Raw genomic sequence first — 25,157 nt, 5'->3', positions numbered from 1 at the left:
GGGTAACTACCTTCCTAAACCCAGACACTAGGACTCTTTTAATTTAGGCTGTTTCCATTTCTTTTGAGGGGGAGGCTGCCTATCACACTGTGGATTCACCTTGAGTTTGGGGGTTACTAGGACCTCTGGCTCTTCTTTGAGATGAATTGTTGCCTAGTTATAGCTTTGTTATATTGAGCATCTAAAGTTGAAATTTTGAACTCATACATAGGACTTTAACCTTATCCTTATTATCAATTAATAAGAAACATTTTAATAAGTTTTTAGTATGGGCCAACCACTGCTCTAAGCACTGAGGTTACAAAGAAAGTTAAAAATGTTCTCTACCCTCAAGGAGCTAATGTTACAATGGGAGAAATAACATGTAAACAACTTGGTATATACAAGATATATAACATATATGGATTAGATGATGATGATGATGCCTTCACCTCTCAGATAATTTCTCATATGTGCTGTCTCCTCTCTTTTTCCATAGATACATATACATTACATGTACATATATGAATATCATAAAAGGAAAAGATATGGGATGATAAATGGGGGGATACTAGGATCAAGTAAGATTTTTTTTAAAGGATGAGAAAGATCTAAGTGTGTTTGTAGGTAGCAGGGAAGAAGTCAGTAGATAGGGAGAGATTGAAGATTAGTGAGACTGAGGAATGGTCGTGATATAGGAGATAACATGCTAGAGAAAGCTGAAGGATACTATCCTCCTCCACATGCTATCAAGGGTACACGTGGAGGAGTGTCCTTTGCAATACTCTCTTTATGTAAGATGGGGTAAAGAATAAAATAGTGGTGAAAGGTGTCTTAGTGAAGAGATGAGAATAAAGGGAGAAAATAAAACTATTGGTAAATAACCTCAGTTGGAAGGAGGGGGGTAAGTATCAGCAAAGGTAATCAGCAGAGAATGTAGGAATTACTGGTGTTATGGGAAGCTTGAGGACTAAAGAGATTGTTTTGAAGAATTGCTCTGGTGAGTGGGACAATGAATAAATTAGGGATTAGTAAGATTGCCTTGCTTTAGTGGGGGCCCATTTGAGATTGTGTATAATCATGTAAACTTGTGGTGGATTCAGCCAGCATGATTCAATTATTTTCTCTAGCGATATTCAGGACCATGTATATAAGTGAAAAGGAAGTAGATGTTAAGATTAATCCAGGTTTGGAGTTTGGTTTGGCATGATTGGTGAAAGGACAAGTGATTTAAGAATGGAGGATGTTGGAGAGTTGAAATGGTTCCTCGAGGGGTTAAAATTAGGAAGGGACAGGTGTACAGGTGATGGTTTGGAGAAAAAAAAATTGAGAGGTAAAGCTTTGAAGATTACGAGGAGGATGAACAGGTTAGGAGTCATAAAACATAAGGAAAATGGAATTATGGATTATAATCAAGTGAGAGAATTTCAAATTTTATGATCACAGAAGTGAAATATATGTGGGTATTAGCAAGATCAGTGTAATGACCATCTTTTGTGTGTAGCTGAGTTGTAGAGGAAGAAGTCATGGAGCGTGAGTAGACTGATAAATTGGGAAGTTAAGATAATCAAAGAAACATCACTATGCATGTTGATGTCCCATGATATGAGGGAAGAAATTGAGTTGGCATTGGGGAAATCTCTGGAAACCACTGAAATTGGGAATTCCATGTTTTGGTCTTTTACATAGATGGCTGCTTGAGTCCAGCTGTGGAGAAGACCCTGGGAAAGGAAAGATAATGGAACTGGATGGTTTATTAGATTTACCCCAGCATTCTAGCCTGTCAAGATTTTTGCATCCTTATTCTGTCATCCCTTCCACTTAACTGTGTTGTTTGCAAGTTTTAAAAGCATGCCATCATTAACGTCATTAATAAAAATGTTAAATAAAGTGGAATAAAACATAGATAATGAGAACATCCATTAAAGACTACCCTCCAAGTTTAAATCAACTCATTAATGATTACTCTTTGAGTCCAGTCATTCCCATTCTAAGTGATCTAACTCTAATATTATTCAACTCACATCTCTCCATTTTGTCTGCCATAATAGGATAAGATAGTCTTTTTTTATAATCCTTCCTAAAATTTAAATAAACTGTGTCTACAATATTACTCTGGTCTAAGAGTGTTGTATCCTGGTTAAGAAAAATGTTTTTAATTTGACACGATCTATTCTTAAGGAAGCCATGGAAATTCTTGATGATCACTACTATTTCTTTTTCTGAATGTTTACTAACAACCTCTTAATAAAGCATTCTTGAATTTTCCCAAGATTAGATGTAAAGCTAACTGGTCTAATTATTCAGAGTCCTTTCTTCCCTTTTTTGGAAATTGGAAAATTTTCCCTTTGTTCTTACACCACTGAATCTACTCTATCATATCCCTTACTATATGTCATATTGAAGGAAACGGTTATATTTATCTTAAAGAATAAAGAATTAAGAGAGGAATAATAGCTATATTTGAAGAATCATCATACAGAAGAGGGAATAGAGCTCTGTTTCAGAACTAGAAAAAAAATGGATAAATGTTTCATTCATGGATAACTTTAAGGAAAAATGTCCTAACAATTAGAACTATCTAGAAGCAAAGTCAGCTATATGGGGGTATGATATTCTAGCTGTATACTTTCCAACAGATAATAGGTGTCCATTTATTGGAGCTATTGTAGAAAGTATCATTTGATAAGTGCAGGTTGAACTAGACGTACCCTGAATTGCTTCCTAACTCTTAGCTTCAGTGACTCTGTGATGGTGTTTAAGGACAAGTAGAGGTTTAGGACATATGCAATACCACAACAACCTCAAATAGTTAAGCGCATGAGGGATCTGATAAAGTTTTAGAGGAGGTTTGCAGGGGATGGGTCAATTATGGAGATAAGGGGTATTTGCCAGAACAGGTAGCTACTGAGATGAACTTTAAAGAATGGAAAGGAATTCCACAGGTAAAGAGTTGAGGCATTGTGGGCATTTATTCAAACACAAGCAAAGTTTCAGAGGTAGAAAAAGGTGAGCTGTGCATTATGTAATATCAGTAGTCTAGTTTTGGGTGAATCATAGGTTAGGTTGAAATATACTGTGGTACCATAAAACTGACAGACTTGAATACCAAGAATGAATTTTATTTGGTAGACAGTAAGGGAAAATGGAAAATTTTCAAACAGAGGAGGAAAATGACCAGATTTCTCCATATCGAAAATTATTCTGATGATGTTCTGCAAGATGAATAATAAGAGAAAAACTTAGAAGCCAAAGGGCCTATTAAGAGACAACTGCAATTAGTCCAGGCAGAGAGTAATGAGGTCCTGAACTAAGGTGATATCTGTGAGAAAAGAGAGAAAGGAATAGAGTAAGGATCAGAATCAAGAGGATCTATAATGTTTCTACATTATAAGCAGAAAAGAAATGGAAAAAAGCCAAAGATAACATTGGGGAAGAGGGAATGGCGATGTCCTTGTCAGAAACAGGAAAGTCAGAAAGGGAAATAGATTTGTTTTGGGGAAAGATGATAGTACTAGCTTTGGATAAGTTGAGGTTGAAGTGCCAGCGAATATTCAGGTGGAGAAAATCTTCTGGACACATGGAGATATTAATATGGAGCTCAGAGGAGTCAGTGATAAAGATAGATTTTGGGAATCATCTCAAGAGAAATGATCATTGAAATCATCGGAGTGAATGAGTTTGCAAAAGGAGAGTGAAGAGTCAATAGGATAGAGAGAAGACGGAGGAAAGGACTTTGGTTAAAATGTAAATTAAGGGATGTGAAAGACATTGATGAGCAGAAGGAGAAATTAGCTGTGACTTGAACCAGAAGAGTGTGATGTCTCAGAAACCAAAGGACAAGTTTTCAGAAAAAAACAGTGGGTCAATACTTGTAAAGGGTATGAAAATGTCAAGGAGGATGATTAAAGAAAGAAAATCACTGGATTTTAAAATTTGGCAGTCGTAAATGAAACTTGAGAGAAAAGGGAAACTCTATGAAAGGAGACTGTCTCATTTTTGTCTTTTTATCTCTAGCACTCAAGCAGTGTGTGATATATGGTCGATACTTAATCAATGCTTATTGAATGAGTGAATGCAATGGTATGTCAGAAGCTAGATTGCAAAGGGCTTGAGGAAACAATATGTGGTGAGAAAGTTGGCAGTATCATATATGTATATGTATACATACACACATTTTTCAAGAAGTTTATGAATGAAGGTGAGGTATAAAATCACAGAGAAGGTGAACTATGATTTATAGGGTTTTTTTTTCAATCTCTCTCAGGGTTTAGCTTAGGGTCAGGCAGATAGTAGTTTCTCAAGAAATGCTTCATGAGTTAAACTGAGAAGAACTTTTTATATGTACTGTGTCTTTGATATCTCTGGGTTAATAAGCACACATTCCTTACAATGACTTTTGAAAATGCTCCACCCAAACTCTATTGTCTCACCTGATAGAGCAAACTCTTTGAAGGTAGAAAGTTTTAATTCTGTCTTTGTATGTCTGTTCTTATATATTTTTGTCTTTTGGTATGGTGCGTAAGAACAACCTACTAACAGGTTGGCAACATATCTGACCAAGCAAAGTCATTCTAAGGGTATTTAAGAATGAAAACAGAAAAAGGACAACAAATAGAAGAAAAATGGAAAAAGATCTGCAAAAATTTCTATAACAAACTGTCTTCAGTATGAAGAACAGTAGAATTAACACACTGAGTGCCTAAAAGCATAATTCTAAAACCTGTGTTGGAGGAGATATAAATGTAACAATACTGAGGGATCATTAAGAAGGTGGGGGGAAATACCAAAGACATAGAAAAAAAATCTTAGTTCTTATAAACCTTTTTATATAAAAGGACACTGAGAAATCATTGACAACTACTTATTTGCTTCCACTCATACACAGAATCCTTATGAGTCATCTGAACATTAAATAAAGGCACTCTCAATGAGGGTGTTAATCGAGAACAAATTTCTGAAAGTAACATTCAATAATGCATCAGATCTTTACTGCTTCAAAATTTACTAAAAGATGTAGAGATATAGAATATCATTGTGCTTATTGTTTGCTGATTATGAAAAAAATGAGTCAGTGGAGCAAAGCGTCACCTTAATGACTCTCTTCCAAAATGATGTCTCTCCTACACACATCTCAAAGCGTATATGAGATTCTTCAGAAGGCATAATAATATATAACCCCAATTAAGGACCCTTTAGCAGTGAACATCAGGTGAGGCACCAAAAGGATAGTTGTATACTTAGAAATTGTGTTTGTTTCTGTAATGGAGGAGATCCAGGACAGAGTAAGTTGACAAGAATTTCTCTAGGGAGGCTTGTGAAGTCCTCTAGATGTACCTGTTGGTGAATGATGTTGTGATTGCATCAAACAACTGAACATTTTCAGAGCCTCTTGAAAGAGATCTGACCATGCATATAGGAAATACCAAACAGGAATGTCTGTTGCCAAGATTGTGGCATGTATTTGTATGGGAAATCAATGGATCTTGCTCATCAGTATGGATTGTAGAAAGAGAAGATGGACTGATTACATGGTGAGGATGAGGAAAGAGAGTGGAATAACCCAAATGCTCCTTTGTCAACCTTACAATGTTAAGTGAATTTGAGGAAGGTCTCCAGAATACTGGGTCGCCCTCTTGTGGTAAATGTGTGGAAGTACATTGGAAAGAACAAGTTGGATCACCATGGACAGTTTATGGAACTGGGGGAACTTTCAAACTCAAGAGTTCATGTGTCCTTTTGAGTATTTCTTGTTTTGAGAATCCTAAGAGCTTGTCAGAGTGCCTGTCAAATAATAGGCTCTCAATAAGTTTTTGACTTTTCTTTATGACTGAAAATGTAAAACTATTATCATTTGTTTATTGGACCCAATGTTTCTCATGCTGTTCCTGGGCAACATGATTTTTTTTTTTAATCTCAGAAGACTTTTGTTAACTATTCCTAAGTTCACTCTGTGCATTTTAAGAACATTCTTTCTGTTGTCTTATATTTATGTTAAACTCCACCTTGGCGGATAAAATTTTTAAAAGATTATTTTAGTGGAAGAAAATGTTTTGAGACTTTGACACCAAGAGGTAGAAACTTAGTTTTTTTTGTTTTGTTTTGTTTTGTTTTGTTTAAGGGTTATCATTAGGGAAAGATTTCTCTGTTTAGGACAAGGTTGCATTTCTACACCTGCTGCTTTATAGTTTTAAAAAAAATTTCTGTGCCACAGCTTCATTATGATTATCTCATTGTGTGTGTGCGTGTGTGCGTGTGTGTGTTTGTGTGTGTGTGTGTGTGTTTTCAGGTCATGGAGTCACTTAAGTCAATCATGTAAGTCAGGAATAAGGCTGGTCAGGAAGAAAGGAGATTTCTTATTTGTGGGGTAATGTTTCTAGAGTAGATAGAACTATTTCTCTTTTAATAATTTTGAAGCATATTTTACAGAATAGTAGATCTATATTGGCTAAGAACCAAAGTTCATTCACAGAAAGCTGATTGAGATGGGAACATTTGGGATGGGGAGTGGAGAGGGAGAGGAATAGGTAAGGTAGTATAAAAGTTGAAAGGCTTAATGCTGGTGAGAAGAAATGATACTCTGGGCTTTTGGAAAGTCAAAACATATTCACTGAATATTTTTGGTTCAAGCCACTTGATTGGTGCCTTATGATAGCATCATCTGGTGACCAAATTATATAACATGCCTGCTGGTTAATTAACTAACTGACAGTATGCTTTTATGTAGGTTGCAGAAAGCAGAGGAACGAGCAAGTGTGGATTATTATTGCAGGGCTACCGATTGAATAAACAGCCCATTCTACCTGCCACATTTTTCTTTCTTTCTTTCTTTTTTGCATTATAATAATTTCCTGATATTGTCTTTCCTGTTTTATAATACAGAAAAGAAATTAATCAAAAGTGACCATCTAGACAACTCTCATAGTACATTCAACGTTTTGTCCCTAAAGTCCTCTGCTTTTCTACCAAGAAAAGACAAGTATGCTTCATTAATTGATCATTTGTTCCTTGAGTTTGAGATTGAGTATACCTCTTTACATAACCCCTAAATATTGCTGAAGATCACTAAGAGATTTTGCTTGTCTGAGAGATTTTGTGGGCTAAATCTATCAATAATAACTGCATTAGAAAGTAAAGCAAATAATTTTAAAAAATTATTAATTCACTTAGACAACTAATATACTTATTAAGTATTAAGATAAACAACTTTTTATGAAAATTTATCTGTGTTTTATAAAACAATTTCTTTTTCAACTCTCCTTATTATTCAACTCTCCTCTGGATTAATAGATGACAGATGGATTCTCATATCTACTTTTACCTTGAACCTGTTGCCATATGTTGTTTTGGTTTAAGTACTTAGTTGAAGAAAGTTGGCCTAACACAAACACACACACACAGAGAACTGGAAAAAGAGGTAGCATTTTTAATCTTTTCAGATAATTGTAGCTTTTCTTCTTTAATCTGATATCCAAACTCAACAAATTATACCTTCTTAAAGATTAGTTGCAGTGTGGAATTTGAAATCATAACAATAAACTTTTTGTACTCTGTTACTTTAAAATACATTCCTGATTCAGCTTTCTGGGGCTAAACAGAAAAAGTCTACTCCCTGTGTGATATAAATCCTTCAAATATGTAAAGAGACCTCTTATGTTCCATGAGTATTCTTTTTTTGAGGCTAAACATCACCAGGACATTTAGTCTCTCCTTGTATGTCGTGGCCTCAAGACCTTTCCCTATCCTCAGGGTCATCTGCTGGATCCAATTGCCTAGAGTTCTGACAGGTTAAGGGTCATAGAAGCAGCATATGTCACAGTATGACCTTGGACCTAGGACTTCCTGGCTCCAGGCCAGATATCTGTGCACGCTGCCAGACTCCCTTTCATTCAGATAATAATAACATATTTAATGATAGTAGTTAACATTTATATCATCAACATAGTTTTCAAGGTTTACAAAATTCTTTAGGTATAATATCTCATTTGCTATTCACAACAACCCTATCAAGTAGGTGCTATTATTATCCCCATTTTACAAGTGAGGAAACTGAGGCTGAATAAATAGGCCACTGAGGTCCCTTCCAGCTTTCAAATTTTGTGATTCTGAACTCTTCTTAAACCTACTCTTTATTCTCCCTGTAATGTCTAGTCAGCTAGATGGCACAATGGATAGACCATCAGACCTGAGATCAAGAAGACTCATCTTCCTGAGTTCAAATTTGATCTCAAATACTTACAAGTCACTTCACCCTGTGCCTCAGTTTCATCATCTATAAAAGGAGCTGGAGAAGGAAATGACAAACCACTCCAGGACATTTGCCAAGAAAACCCCAAATGGGGTCATGAAGAGTTGGACACAACTGAAAAATGAGAGAATTGAATATTTTTAGTCCCTCTATTGCTCTCTGTTCTGCCTTCTATCACTCATGTTTTGGTTTCACTTTCTCTCCTTTACTGTAATGGCTTCATGATATATGTGTTTAAATGTATATTATCAGATAGTCGTAGATCTCTTGACCACTAGTATTATTATCACCCATGTCACATCTTGACAAACAACAACCCTGGGATACCCCCATCACTTCCTTACTCCAGTCCATTTACATGTTGCTGAAAGAAATCATAAAATCACACTAATTAAGCGCACTACATATTTATGTAAACCTAATCTCATCTGACCCTTCAATTGTATATGATCATTCATTGATTGTTTGAGGAGCAATCAATCATATTCTGCAAAGTGATTGTTAAGCCTCCTATATTTCACAGAGCCCTCCTTCTTAGTAAAGGACCTTATCTCTTACTTAAAGAATCAAAGACATATGCCACGAGTTTCCCTTTCTTCCTTTCCTTTAGAAAAGTCTCTTATATCATCATCCATTCTTTCGTTCTTATTTCAGTTACATTGAAAGAAAACAAGTTCTACCCGTCTATTTAAATACATGATCCTATCCACTTGCAGCTCCTCCAGGAACTTGCTCTTTATTTATCCCTTCTCCTTTTTTATCACACCTTCCTTCTCTTATTGTATACTAACTCCTTACCTCACTGCCTAAAAATAGCCTAGGTGTCCCATTCCTTCATTTGGCCTTGCTATCCCCTCAAGACATAATCATATGTGTGTGTATTTATACATATATATGTATGTATGTATATATGTGTGTATATATGTATGTATACACACACACGTATATATTTCCTTTTCATTGTCAAACTTCTAGAAGAAAGTTGTCTATACTCATTGCCTTCATTTATCAACCCCTTATCACCTGGCTTCTACCTCTATCATACAACTGAAAGTGCTCTGCTAAGTTTAGTAATACTTTTAATTCTAAACCCAGAGGTCTATTGGTCATGAACCTACTTGAATTTGCTGTACTTTTTGAAATTGTTGATCACTTCCTCCTTCTGAATAATCTCTTCTCTTGTCTTCTGTGATGCTGCTCTCTCCTGGATCTCCTCCTACCTGTGTGATCATTACTTCTCAGTCTCCTTTACTGAATTTATCTATTAATTCAACAAGCATTTATTAATCATCTATTATGTACAAGGCACTGTACTCATTTCTAGGGCTTCAACACCAAAAAATAGTCATTGCTTACATTCTATTGGATGGAAAAGAAATATGTAAATAATAAGCAAATATATTATAAGCAAAATATTGGCAGGAGAGAAGTTACAAACAGCTGGAGGGATCACAAATGGCCTCACATAGGAGGTGACACTTAGGCTAAGTCTTCAAGGATGCTAGAAATTCTGAGATATGGAGATGAGAAGCAAATATATTCTTTCATATGGAGAAACTTATATAAAGGAAGCAGGGAATGTGATGCATATTGAAAGCTAAATCCACCTGGAGCTAAGATTATTAGAACTTGCTATATAAGACCTTATGGGGATGTTGCTGATATTATTCTGAGTCTGACTCCAGATATGATCATCAAGGAATGCTGTTAAGACAATAATCACTGATGCAAGCAGCTTTATCAGATTGCCATCCATGAACTGCAGGTGGAGCTCTCATGGGAAAGGTTGGGAGCATGACTTTTGGCATGGAATGAGGTAGAATTCTCCTGACTCAGTTTCTTCAGTATGACATTTCCTCTTGAATGGAAAATATCCCACCTGGCAGACTTCAAATCTGGCTCAATGCTGGGACTGACATCAAGATAGGAAACTTTTCTCTTTACTGTATAGCTATGTCCCTCTTCTTCTTTTATGATAAATTTCTATAATCATGTTACACAACCAGTTTAAACACACTATTAAATCTTTTAACTTAATATTGGAATGCATCTGAGTTACTATTATCAAATGTAGATATAAGATTTGAGCTAGTTAGCCTAGCATTTGAGTCCTTTCAATATTCTGAACAACTACATTAATAAGAATTTAGCATTGTTGTCTGCCTGTTACTAATTACATATATTCCTGTGCAAGATAATATCCTTTAATTTTTCACAGTGGTATGGGGGCAATTAGACAGTGAGGTAAAGACTTGTGAAACGAGGATATAATTCTGTTAGTTAGTGATGTTAATACCAAAACTCTCTCAGTTCTGTGCAAATGAAAAGAATAACAACAAAATTAGTTCTCTCAAAATTAAAGTGCCTTGTGTTCTATCTTCTAAATGCCTTAAAGAGATTATTTTTACTAGGAGTTATTAATTTGAACATGGCTAGAAGTAGAAAATGTCTTATTATCAATAACTCATTTAGTAAGTACTGTTCTTAAATCATATATTTATACATTCCATCCTAACATTTCTTACAATTATTGTTAATAATTATTAACAATTATTGTTAATAATAATAATAATAATCCTTGGAAAGAATTCATTGGAATCCATTTTCTTCTGAAAAGTGTTCTGTTATTAGTTCTTTAGCAGAGGTCTGTCTTCCTAATGGAGGAATGAACAATTTCAAGTATAAAAGTTGCATTCAGAGTTTTCCACATTTTTACATCTTGTATTTGAGTTTCTTGGATATATTGACATGAGAATTGACTAACCTAAAAATGTACATTCTCAGCTCTAAAATGTTCTAAATTTGATATTCTAATAACAGAGAAATAAGCTTTGAACTGACTTTCACAGTTTGACCTGGTTATTGGCAAAGTAAAGTTAAAAGGTTTTATACCAATTTTGTAAGAGATTTTTTTGGCAGAGAAGGGAATCTCGACTAGAGACTTGAATCAGAGAAGCCAATCAGCTGGAAACTGCTCTGAGACCACACCCAGACCAGAGGGCTGCATTAGATATTTCCAGAGAAACAGATGGCTATATGAAATGAGACTTCTCTGGGAAAAAAAAAAAAATTTTACTGTTTATTTTTCCCCTATGCACCTTTAATCTGTAAGGTTTGCTTATCAGAGAGGACTGCCCCATTTGATCTTGTCAATGCGTCGATCAATCTTTCTCCTTTTCCCCCTCACACTATTTCCCATCATAAGCCCCTTAGTTAAGAACCCTTGATGAAATGTTTGCCATATCAGTTAATGATTCATTGAGGAGACTGTCTCTCTCAATAGAATCAAATGGAGGAATGAGAGAAATTGTTATTTCTCTCATATTAATAACCAACTATTGAATTAGGATTAAAGTTTGTATTTCTTATTTCCTAATTCAAAAATCAGCCCTTCTAGATTATCCACCAAGCCTTTGAAGGTCAGGGCTAATGAAGAGATGAAATCTTGGGTAGACACACCCCACTGGGAAAATTCAGATCTGATCAAAAGGTAGAGAAATTCTAATTTAGGTAAATTGGTGGATTCCATCCCACTGTGTTTACTCAAACAGGTCTGAGTGGAAGTGGATTTCTTCTTTTGTCTAGGGGTGGTATGGGTATAAATAAGTCTCTTTGACTAGGACTGTGTGATCAGTCACATCCCCCAGACTCTTATCAGAATAAACCCATCTCTTATTTATTCTCTCATTACTTGTTAACTCACAGTTGATTTCCACTCTCAGGAGCACCTCTTCTTCCAAGGGCATAAAAGGGTGAGTGGGTTCCATGAAGGGTCTTTGGTTTAGAAGAGACAACCCAAGGACACTTTTATTAATTATCTGCTAGCCTTAATTAATAAAATGATTGTTAATCACCCATAAACTATGTCTCTTGACCTTTTTATATCATAAAACCCAGGCCTTTCTGGCTTTGAGGCTGGATCTCAGTCAACCAGAAAGCATTTATGAAGTGCTTACTACGTGTCATGGACTTCATTAAGTGCTAGCAATAGAAGTGAAAAAAAGTCTCTTCTCTCGAGGAGCTCACAATCTAAAGCCAGATACAATACTTAGCCACTATGTACAGACAAGATGTATCCAGAATAAATCAGGGATAATTAACAGAGGGAAGTATCTAGTGTTTATGGGTACTGGGAAAAGCTTCTTGTAGTAAGTGAGATTTTATCTGAGACTCAAAAGAATTCTGGGAGGGTAAAAAGTAAAGATGAGAAGACAGAGCATTCCAGGCATGAAGGACAGCCAGAGAAAATGCCTTGTCAGGAAGTGGAGTATTTTGTGCAACAAATATTAAGGCGACCACTGTTCCTGAATTGCAGTGTTTGTGTGTGTGTGTGTGTGTGTGTGTGTGTGCATGTGTGTGTGTGCATGCGCACGTGTGTGCATGCACATGTGCATGCATGAATGTGTGTGTGGAGGTAAGATATTAGAAGAGTAAGATGTTAAAAGACAGGAAATATAGGAAGAGACAGATTATGAAGGACTTTAAAAGTTAAATAGGATTTTATATTTGTTCCTGTAGGTAACAAGGAGCTACTGGAGTTTATTGAATATAAAGGTGACATGGTAAGACTTGCCTTTAGGAAGATCAGTCTGACAGCAGAGTATAAGATGAATTGGAGTGGAGATAAACTTGAAGCAAGAAAATCAACAAACAGGCCATTACAGTAGTCTAGATGTGAGGTGATAAGGGTTTGCATGAGGGTGGTGACAGCGTCCTGGGAGAGAAGGGACCTTTAGATGTTACAAAAGTTGAATCAGTAGTACTTGGCAAGAGACTGAATATGAGGAGTAAAGTAAAGTAATAATATACTTTGAGGAGTAAAGGATACTATATACACTATGAGTCTGGGTCACTGGGAGGATAGTGGTGTCCTCCAGAGTAATAGGAAAGTTAGGAAGAGGGGCACAGTTGAAGGGTCAAGAAACTGAGTTAAATTGTAGACATGTTAAGTATGTCATCTATGGAATACCCAGTTCAAGATGTCCAGTAGGCAGTTGGAAATGTGAGCACAGACATCAAGAGTTTAGGACTGGAAAAGTAGATCTGAAAGTCCTTACTATTTTGATTATAAATGAATGCATAGGAAGTCATAAGATCACAAAGTAAAATGGAAAGGATGGAGAAGAAGAGAAGAGATCCCAGAGAGAGTTTTGGGAGACACTCACAGTTAATTAGCTCTCTCTAGATCTTGAGAGTCCTCTGCATAGAAATGATAATTGAATCTCATGGAACTCCTCTCATAGAACTTATGAGATCACCAAGAGAGGGAGCTATAGAGATGAAAGGTTTCCTGGGACGGACCTTTTTGTGATTTCTACATTTAGTGAGTGGGAATTTATGTGTGAAATTTAACAAAAAGGTAAATGGAGGCACATTTCTCTGAGCAAGATAACATTTGTTAATATGGTAGCTTATCTGTTAATAAAGAGGCCAGTGGTTTACTTCCTTTTATGCCAAAGACCCAGAATTGAAGATGAAACTAATTTTTACAAGTGTAGAACAAAGCACAGCCAGCCTCACAGTGATGAGGGATCATGAAAGTGGGAATAACTCTCATGTGACCTGAAGACCACCTTTCTATATATCTAAGGAATGTTTTTGTAAATTTCTTGGGTCTCAGATACATCCTGAGGTCACTGATAAGGTACCAGGCATGTAGATTCATTGGTGATTGGGGGATTAGATAAGAACATTTTTTTTAATTGCTAAAGATAGGAAAGGGTCAGCTGTTAAAACTTCTCTAGGATGACACACAAACCTTGCAGCAAATGCTAAGATAATGGTTTATGAGAGTATTGAGAACAGAATTTTTGCCTTTAACTGGCAGAATTGTGGGAAAGTTTAAGCCTTTGGTATCTAACTTCAGATAGAGATTGAACTTTTGCACACATGAGCTTCCTCACTCAGAGAAAGAGAAGAGAATTTAGAAAACCAAATATTGTTTCAGAATAAAATCACTTACAGAATAAAATCAATGATAAAAACAATATTAATTTTACAGATATTGGGTGGGGAATCTATGAAAGAAAACAGGAGTGATCATAATGGTAGAAAGAGAGTCAAGAGAAAGTTTTAGGAAAATCCATGGAGGAAAGAGTATATAGAAAAAAGAGGTTGTCAGTATTATTAAATGCTCCTTCCCTGGGCATGGTTGTCCTCCAGAGTTCACTTCTGATCCCTTTTCTTTCTTTACATTAGCTCTCTTAGTGACCTCAAATACCCCCTTTGATTCAAGTATTAGCTTCGTACAAATGATTCCAAAACCTATAAATCTCACCTAGATATCTCCTTACTTTCAGATCTACATCATCATGTGCCAGCTAGATATTTCCTCTTGGATGCCTCATAGGTATTCCAAATTCCCCATAATATCACCATTCCAAAAATCTGTTGAGGGCATCATTATCCTTCCAATCATCCATGTTCAGAGTATCAGAGTCATCCTTGTTTTTCTTCTTCCTCAGCCCATACCTCTGCAATATCTCTTATGTTTGTCTCTTTTCCACTCATCTTAGCTCAGGTGCTTGTGACTTCTCACCTGAAATAGCATTCTCATTGCTTTTCCAGTTCAAAACTCCTTTTCTTTATATTCCATTTTCCACATGGTACTAAAATCATCCACATAAGGGACAGGTCTGATTTTACTGTCATGTTTAGAAATCTACAAACTTCTCCTAACACAATCTGACTGCGTTATCTTTCCCAATGTATTTTCCATTTCTCGCTTTACTCTTTATCTATTAACATCCACAACATTCCCCTTACTGCCCAAATGAATTCCTACAGTCTCTCTCTCTCTCTGCCTTAATTCCTGTATTTACACTAGGGAAATATAACATACATAGTGATAGTTCATTCAAATATACTAACTTCTGAGTTCCCCAACCTACTCAATTCTTATGACCAACTCTTGCACTCTAATTGAGTTACACACAAGGATAATAATATTCATGATCTGGCTGTCACTCACAAGTTTTCCTCTTCCATGTTCATAAACTCTGAAATTCCTTTATCTGATCATAATTTTTATCATTCCATCTTTCCCATGCTTTAAAAAATCAAATAAAAAAATTAAAACCCTCTAACTCTGTTCTTTGCTTCACCATGACCCCCAATCTCTCTATCCCTCAGTACATTCCGACACTATCATCTCTGTACTACTTGTACTCCCTTCCCTCTCTCAAATCCTTGGTGATCCAATTCAACCCTCACTTACTTTTACTCTCTAATACCTGGTCTCTTTGTTCAATCACCAATCATACCCTACCAAACTCCAGTCCTTGGTTACTACTAACCTTCTTTACTTCCTCTCACCTACTACTGAATGGAACTGAAGGAAATCACTAAATTGTGCTAATTTGGTCCACTACAAATTTATTCTATCTAATCCACAATTGGGCTTTCACTACTGCAAGGCACTCACACTATGTCTCCTCAGCCAATCTTCTAACGAACTATATGGTTCCAAACTTTCTCTTCTCTCTTCAAACCTCTCATAACTCCTCCTCCCACCCTCTTGCCTGAGGTCCATACCACATATAAAACTGAGAGCATTTCCTAAGCTCTCCTTTTCTCCCTAATCTCTTTTCACAACACTCAGACATCTTCCCCCACTTTCTCCTCCTTATACTTTTATCTTGGATGAAAAATTGACCTTTTGATTTTCAAAGACTAGCCTTTACATGGACCTTTGATCACATACTCTTTCCAACAGATCAGCCCACTATGATCTCCACTTACTTTCTTATTTTTCTGTATCTTCTGGTTACTTCTCTGCTGCCTACAAGTGTGTTCATGTCTCCCCCACTTTAAAAAGCCCTACCTTGAACCTATTATCCTTGATAGCTTTCATTCCATATGGGTGTCTTCATTTTCTCTCTTTTTCTCTTTTCTAAACCTTCTGCATTCCAGCTTCTAACCTCATCACTGGGGAAGAAGTAATTGAGTGAAGACGGCTGGAAATCAATCCTTACCCTCCATCTCAAGGAATTGAAGCCCTCAGAATTCCAGCATCTGGATTAGAGATTAGAGAAACATATACTAGATTTATTTCTAAATCCCACACTCGGTTTCAGTCAAAATGATCTAATCACTGTTCCTGAAACTTAACATTCCATCCCCTATCTCCATAGCTTTGCACTGGTGGTTGCCTATGCCTAGAATGTACTGCCTCCTCACCTGTACCTCTTAGAACTCTTAGTTTCCTTCAAAGTAGCTCAGATATCATCTTCCACATAAAGATTTCCTTGATCTCTGCCTCCCACCAGTTTTTAGTGTGCTCTCTATCCTCGAATTGCATTGTATTTCTTTATTTGTTTGTATCTTGTTATCTGCAATAGAAGGTAAACTTTTTCAGGAAAGGAAACATTTCTTTTTTGCTGTTGTTTCTCCACTGCCAGGATTTCACAGATTTGCTGGCACAGAGAAAATATTCAGTAGATAATTGCTTAGTTGGTGATGAATACTTTGCTTCAAATAAGTGTCCAATACATTCACTGAATTTAATTCATGAGCTTTCAGTGTAGAGAGACATTCTTTGCTACACATCACTTCCATGGCTTTACCTTTCTTTTTCAGCTGCTTTTCATCAAGTTGCATGTCTTGTAGATTAATAGTCTCCCTGACTGTGTTGTCATCTTCTGGGAGAGCCATTATGTTTTTTCTTTTGCTAAGAATTGGTTTTTACCTACTGAAAGAAAACCACCATTTGTTATCAGTGTAATTATTGAATAGAACTTTCTTGTGATTGCATCATACATTTCCTGGATCTGTCTAGTTAGATAAGTTACCTAATGAAAGTTGGTACAGTTTTTGACATATTTTTAGTGACTCAAATTTACTAAAAAGAAATTACAAGAGATTTACACCAAACAGTAATAGAAAGGCTATTTACTAGAGGAATTTTGCTAAAAAGAAAGAAAAAAAGTAAATTCAGTGGTTATTTTGGAAAGCTTTTTGTATGTGGGAGAATTGAAATTCAGTACTGAAATATACTCAAAGCAAAAGACTGTGTATTCTTTTTCTTAGCATGCCTCAGAAGAGAAGACACTTGAAAGCTAGGAAATATGAGACATACCAAATGTTTAAAATATGGTTGAAAACATAGTGGCAGCTGAATATAAGGGAAGAATAAACATTTTTTTCTTCTACGTTCTAGGCACTGTGATAAACAAGTTGCAAATGTTTTCTCATTTGTTCCTCACAACAACAGGGTCAGGTAGGTATTATTTTCATATTATAGTTGAAGAAACTGAGGCAATCAGAAGTTAAGTGATTTGCCCTGAGTCACACAGCTAGTAAGTGTCTGAGTTCAGGCTCGAACTCAGAGCTTCCTGACTCCAGGCCAAGCACTCTATCCACTGTACCTTTAGCTGCCTATCAGAGATGTGGAGAGATTTCCATTTTACTTTGAGAAACACTCCATCCCTTAGCTCTGGACATTTTCTTTCTCATTCCTGTAATGCTACTCCTCCTCTCTGCCTCCTGCTTTATCTTGCTTACTTTAAGTTCCAATGATAGATAATTCCACTTTCTATAGGCAGCCTTTATCTCCTCCTCTCAATTTAGTGTCCTTTCAGAACGCTGTTAACTATTTCCTATTTATCTGTATATCACATTTTTGTACATATTTGTTCACTTGTCTCTCCCATTAGATTGTGAACTCTTTTAGAGCAGGGGCTGGTTTTTTGGGGTTTTTTTGCCTCTTTTTGCATCCCCACCTCTTAGCAGAGTACCTAGGATATAATAAATTTTTATTGACTGATTGGCTGCCTACAGAAAGAAAATGAGATCTTACTGGTGAAAAAATAAATCCAGAGATCCTACTGGAATTTTATTTTGACCAGCTCCTTGAGAAGGCAAAGAAAATACCCTTTAAATGAAACAATATGCCATAAGTAAAAATGAATGTTGCTGATGAGTTTAGAGCCAGCCAGCCAGTATATACTTTGGGAGAGGCTTGTTAACTTTTGGTTATGGAGTGTATGTATGAAGAAGACTGAAAGTACTGAAATATATGTATGACTCAAGTAGTGAAAAAGTCCAACTTTTTAAAAAATGTAATAACTGACTTTTATATACGACTTTAAGCCTTGGGAAGTGCTTTATACATATTATCTCATTTTATCCTTACAGTCCAAACAACCTTTGATTAGGTAGGTGCTATTATCATCCCCAATTTACTTATGAGGAAACTGAGATACAGTGGGGTTAAATGATTTGCACTAGGTCACACAAGCAGAATCTGTCTGAGGCCAGTTTTGAGTTCAGATCTTCCTGACATCAGGCCCAGTTCTCTATCCACTGGTCTGTCTAGCTTTCTGTTAGAACTGTGGAGACACTGTTTTCATTTTCTACTGTCACGGCCAAATCATATCTGGAGTACTATGTTGTGAGTGCCACTGTATAGGTGAAATGGTGACAAACTGGAGAATTCCTAGAGCAGAGTGACTACTCTTGTGAAACTGTATCACATAAAGGATAGTTGAGGAAACTATGCATATTTGCTCTTGAAAAGAGAAGTTTTAAGGAAGAAAAATGAGAGTTGAATTCAAATATTTGAAGGACCATCATATGATGGAGAGAAGATGTATTTTGTGGTGACCCAGAGTACAGAGATCATGATGATGGGTAGAAATGACAGTGATGCAGATTTTTGGCTCAATATAAGGAACAATTTCTTAATAAAGAGATATCCAAATATTGAACAGGCTACATTTTGAGTTTGTCAACTACCTGCCATTGGAAGAGCTTCCACAGAGGTAGGTTGTACAAATGTTGTAGTAAAGAATAATATAGATTAATAACATGGGAGGTTAGCATAATGAGAGACTTTTCCATCGCACGTTAAAATGTTGTATGGTCCTGTGATAAACATGCACCTTTTTTATTTTAAAAGTTATTACAAAACTTGTTATTTTGTGTTCATTTAGAATTTGCCTTACTTTAGCTGCTTAAATAGGAATATTTATGTTTCTATAAGATCGTTTGAAAATCAATGGGTAGATATCTGGTCTTGAGCAGAGAAATCACATCATGAATCTTGAGGAAAATGACTTGTAGTTCTAGAACACATAAAGATGATAAAAACCATCCCCTGGAATCAGAATGAAATCACAGTGAAAGTACAAACAGTGAATTAACTTGGTACATTGTTAGAATAGCAAATAAAATGTCATTCTAGGCCACAGATGTGTAGCACACAGTTTTCACATTGCACAGTACAATTCTTCAATTCTCAGATATGGGAGCAAGAAGAGGCAGTTTAGTACGATAGAAAGAATTCTTGAAACAGGAGAGAACTTAGTTCAAATCCCACCTGTCACACTTAGTATTTATGTGGATGATGATGATGACCATCTCCTTCCTACGGTTGTTGTGAAGTTCAAATGAGATAACATATAAAATGGTTTGCAAACCTTAAAGTGATGTTTAAATGCTGTGCTATTTTTATTATTAATTACATGATCATTGGAAAGTCACTTAAGCTCTCAGTGTCCCAGAGAAATCTCTGAGACAACACATTGAGAAAAGAAGAAAGGGTGTTGTACTGACCTGAATTGGTAAAAAGGAGTTTCCTTACCTGGAAGTTTCTTATAGCAGTGAATCCCCAGGTTCAGGCCTTATTCCTGTCTCTGAGTGTGAGAAATAATTCAAACAAAGTCATCAGATTTGAAGATAACATACTGGATGCCAGTCAATATCCAAAAATACCTTTTTAGGGTAGACAGGTCAAATCGAATAATATACACATTTAATAAGGACAAGTCTTAAACTCAGATGGTGAGGTTTTCAGTTAACAGGAAAAGAAAAGTCTTCTCAAGTATAAGATCAGAGAAATTAGGCTACTCAAGGTCATTTGAAACGAGGGTTTAAATGGATTATAAAATCAGTAGGAGTCAATAGAGGGCCATGGTAGCAAAAATTGCTAATGCAAACATCAAAGGCGTTCAAGGAGGGATATTACACAGAACACAGGGATTCATGGTCCTCTTGTAATCTACTCTGGTTAATCTACAATGGGAGTCACATTTTGGAACTGACATTGATCAGCTGGAGAGTTTTCAGAGGAATGCAAGGAGGATGTTAAGAGATCTCAAGACCATACTATCTGTGAATCAATGAAATAACGTAAGGATTTTTATTTTAGGTAGGAGAATACTTAGTAAGGGGATGACAGATATCTTCAAGAACTTGAAATACTCCAATAGAAGAGGTATTTGACTTATACTTTCCCTCAGAGGGCAGAACTATGAACAAAACTATGAATGGAAGAGGGGAGGAAGTTAGAAGGTTTCAGAAAGACACATTAAACTCATCGTAAGGGAGAACTTCTTAAAAATTAGAGTTAACCCAAGGCAGAATGGGTTACCTTGGTAGGTATTACATTCTTCCTTACTGGAGTTTCTAAGTGAAGCTTGGTGACCAATTGTTGATATCAGGTTCTCTAGAGGTATGGGTGGAGCTAAATGAAACTTTGAGATCCTTTCCAACTTTGACAGTTTGTACATCTGAAATCAAGAAATTACTAGCATTCTGTAAAAGTATTTTATTAATTTGGTCCACCCAATACTAATTCAGCATTAGATGTAATTTTGCTTTCTTTAATGAATTTTGTCAAGTTATAGAAAATAATGGTGAAGTACTAGAATTGATCACTTCAGGGATATTTTAACAGAAAGACACACCTTTCTTTGAAAAGAGAATATTTAACAATCTGAGATTAAAAGCATCTTACTTTCTCTATCTCAGGGTATCATATAGGATATCAAAGAAGTCTTAAAAACAAATTAATCTAAATCCCTTTTTTTTTATCTGGACCTGTGATTTCACCATGTAATGACTCCTCATTAGGAAACTTTTTGTAGAAATGCAGATTGACAGATGTTATGGAAGTTACAATCTAAGATAGCTGTTTTGTCACTAAGAAGTTAAGTTCTTTGCCCAGAACCATACAGCAAATATATGTCAGAGGCAGGATTTGGATCTGGATCATTCTGATCCAACTTTCCACTAGTGGTTACACACACTATTCTATATATAGTACAGAGTCATTGCTTTTGGTAGATTCTTGGCACCAACAGTATCATATTATCTTAGATTTAGAGTTAGAAGGAACCTTAGAAGGTAGCTAATTCAATACATTCATTTTATGGATGAGGAACAGAAACTCAGTGAGGTAAAGTGACTTGGTTAGAGTCATGCAGATGACAAAGACAAACCAAAGGTTTTTGACTTCAAAATAATAATAGTTAACATTTATATGGGCAGTTAGGTGGTACAGTGGATAGAATGCTAGACTGGGAGGCAGGAAGACTCATCTTCTTAAGGCACTTACTAGCTATGCAGCCCTGGTAAGTTACTTAACCTTTTTGCTTCAATTTCTTCATCTGTAAAATGAATGGGTGAGGGAAATGGCAAACCACTCCAATATCTTTGCCAAGACAACCCACAAATTGGTCATGAAGAGTTGAATGTGACTGAAAAATTACTGAACAACAACATGTATAGAGTGCCTACAATGTGCTAGGAACTGTGCTAAGTGCTTTACAATTATAATATCTGACTTTCACAACAACCCTAGGGGACAGGTGTTATTATCCCCATTTTTCAGTGCAAGAAACTGAGGCAAAAAGATAAAGTGACTTTCCCAGGGTCACACAGTTAGTAAGTGTCTGAGGCTAGATGTGAAACCAGTTCTTCTTGACTCCAGGCCTAATGCTCTACCCTCAGCACCATCTGTCTGTTTCTTCCATTCTATGATGCTGCTTCAGATATTACATTTGGGTAAAGGAGGAAGAGGAAAAAGTTACCTCAACCATGACACACAATTTCCCAAATGGATGGAAGTCATGATTTAAGTTTGAAAGTCCCTTTCTCCCCAAGATCTTTACTTTAAAAGGTGTATACACATGCTTCACGGTATATAAATGGGGATTTTTAAATGTCACCAACTGAAAATTGGCTTCTTTCTAGAAAGAACCTAGGGTACATGAAGGAACACACAACAAAGGTCTCTCAAACACCCAAATCTCTCATACTTTTCATAATAGCCTAAAGATAATAAAGAAAACAACCGGTGCCAGGCGCAACCTTTCACTTCCCCCCCCCCTTTCTTAAGTGCAGGTGGGGTTACAGTTGGCTTCCTTACATATATTTGGTGCTCAATGTTTGTTGCTGCTACTTATTATGGGCAGTAAGAAGGAGATATGGAGATAAAGACATGGAAAGATATATGGAGACAGACACTGAACTCAATTAGGCAGGTTGGGCCCAACTTTCAACGCTAAGCAGAATGGGTGATAATGAGGTCTATGACATTCCAAGCAAGTCTCGGAACTGACAATTCATTCTAACACAAATTCTTTGATTCCTACCTGGAAAATTATAAAGTAGGCAAAGTTTGTCTTGTCTCCTCCCCAATTCTTTTTCTGTAACTTCTGTACTTCCCTTAATCCCCTTCCCTCCCCCTACTGCCCCTCAATACCATTATCAGTAACAAACATGGATTGAACACCTAATATGTATAGGACCCACTACAAGGCATTCAGTGTCCTCTTGTCTTCATAATTTCTTTTGGCTATCAGATTCCTCCCACAGCCCTCTCCTCAACCAAGAGTGTTCTCCCCAACTCCTTTTCCTCCCTTCCTCATGCCAATCAAAGTTTTAGTTCCCATGTGTTCATTACTGATTTGATTAAAGTAACTGACAATTGGGATGAATGATGCAATTCTCCTAAGAGACTTGGATAATAGGATGGTTGAATTTATATCTGGAAGAAACTAGCAATCAACTAGTCCAACACTTTCATTTTATGAATGAAGAAGCTCAGGTGGAGGGTGGTTTATCCACTTGCTCAAGGTCATAAGGTAATAAATATCAGAGCTAGGATTCTAACCCAAGTCTTTTGACTCCAAATCCAAGGGATTTTTTTTACTATACTTCAATGTCACAAAGGAGCTGATTCACAAAACAAAAATTTCTTCTTTGGAACATGCATTGTACATGTTTTTAATCAAGGGTATTCCAGATGATTGCTTTCTCTCTCAAACAAATTCACTCAAAATTCTTTACCTATTCCCCAAGGAGGGAAAATACAAGGAATCAACATTACACTGTCCATCCACCTCTCACCTTTATCAAAAGTCCTGATCAAGACATTAGTAAAGCACTCATTAATTGAGAGAGAGCATGGGAAGGGGAAAACTAATTCCTATCATAAAACATTAAAGACCAACCTGAAGAAGAATAAAATTCTTGTTCCTTCCACACTGAAGACTTTCTCACCATTGTACAGGTTTCTGGAGGCAAACAGATAATCACGTGATACCCGAGATTTCATCAGAAATACTTTGGCCTTAATTCCTGAAAGTTAAAACTTTTCATTTTACTTTGTAGTTAATTTTTAACTTCATTCCAGTTTTTTTTTTGATCGATGGACTGAGCTCTGAAATTGATGCTTGGCTTTTCTTCTGATGATAATTGTATCTCTAAATCAGTTAAGCATTTTTTCATGATGTGCTATAATACCAAGTAATATTGATATAGTGTTTTAAAGTTTGCATATACTATCTCAATTTATCCTCATAATGACCCTTTGAAATAAGGTTCATATGTGCAGTTTACAGATGAGAAAACTAAGACCAAAAGAGGTTGAAATGGCTTGTCCAGGATCACCCAGCTAGTAAGCGTTGGAGGCAGTCTTTGAACCCAGGTCTATCCTAACTTCAAGTCATCCACTCTATCTGCTATCCCCCCAGGTATCTATAGCTGCTTTAATGTAATTCACATAAGTCACATTTGCTTAGCTTCAGTGATGGTAGAGTCAATCTGATTTGTCAGTAGAAAATCAGAATCTCATGGGGTCCTTAAACTTGAGAAAAGAACATAACAAATTACTAAGACTGAAGTAGGCAATAGGAGTAAGACCCATGCGTTAAAAGCCAGCCTTCTGAGAGCCAGGGTTCAATAATAAGGGAGAAAGAGTTGCAGCAGTCAAAGTAAGAATCTAAAGTGTTGAGGTAAGAATTCCGACTTACAAGGTCAAATATATTCGAAACAGATTGAGAGTTTCCCAAATGATCCATTAGGGGTGATCAGAGACAATTGTCATTGTTTGGCTTTATGGATAAAGGTTATATTTTCCCCACTAGCTTGAGTTCTTCAAAGGAGGTCCCAATGCACCTGACTGATACCCTGATGAGTTCTGAGGTATTTAATTTTGGATCTTCCTGAATCCTTCACTCTAGTCACTGTACGACCTAGCTGCTTAGCATACAATGCTTCCTATCTGTGAACAGCTGGAGGACTGTCATTCTCCTAGACTTTAGGGATCTGCTCCCAGGACTGATTGGCAGTAGGAATTTTAGGATTTGCAAATTATGGTTCCTCCCTTTATCTGGGAAATGAATGCTATCACAATTCCCTCAAGATTCTTGACTCATGGTTTGTATATGACCGATCAGTAAGTTAAGGACTCTAGGAATTCTGCAGTTAGGAACTGGACTCACTCATGGTACAGTAATTTTAACGAGGCATCTGGTGGAAAATGGGTCTTGATTTGTCTATTCTCTGGAGGAGACCTCTGACCGTGTCTGGATGCATCTAACCTATTCCTGGGCATGGCAGCCAACCAGGACAAGGAACAATGGTACCATTGCCCTAGAATTTTCTTTATATGTCCCTGGAACTTTGCCACTATTGTCTCTACTGCTATCTCATCTACTTCTTCTTCTGTAGATACTCCAGCCAAAAATACTCTACTACTTCTGCAAGAAACAACAAGAATGGGTTACAAGGAAAAGGGTGCTACCATAAAGTAGGAGAGGGGGTTCTTTGCAAAGAGGGAATAGGAAAACAATAGATACTGCGACAAGAAGTTTGAAGAGATAAGAAAAAGTTTGGAATACCTACTGTGAAAAGTGTGAGAGTA

General features: G+C 36.4%; 1 protein-coding gene across 1 annotated transcript in view; it reads right to left on the bottom strand.

The window, feature by feature from the left end:
* LOC140503278 (probable small intestine urate exporter) overlaps nt 1-23,548 on the bottom strand; it is a 69,448-nt gene extending 45,900 nt beyond the window's left edge. The window contains exons 1-3 of the mRNA XM_072607113.1: nt 23,464-23,548; nt 19,809-19,860; nt 16,792-16,916 (exon numbers count right to left, since the gene is read on the bottom strand). Of these exons, the coding sequence (XP_072463214.1) occupies nt 16,792-16,879 (88 nt within the window). The 5' untranslated portion in view covers nt 16,880-16,916; nt 19,809-19,860; nt 23,464-23,548. The remainder of the gene's footprint in view (nt 1-16,791; nt 16,917-19,808; nt 19,861-23,463) is intronic.
* Nucleotides 23,549-25,157: the final 1,609 nt, after the last annotated feature.

The sequence above is a fragment of the Notamacropus eugenii genome, chromosome 5 (genome assembly GCF_028372415.1).
Source record: "Notamacropus eugenii isolate mMacEug1 chromosome 5, mMacEug1.pri_v2, whole genome shotgun sequence".
Taxonomy (NCBI): Eukaryota; Metazoa; Chordata; class Mammalia; order Diprotodontia; family Macropodidae; genus Notamacropus; species Notamacropus eugenii.
This window is presented reverse-complemented; position numbering and strand designations above follow the sequence as displayed.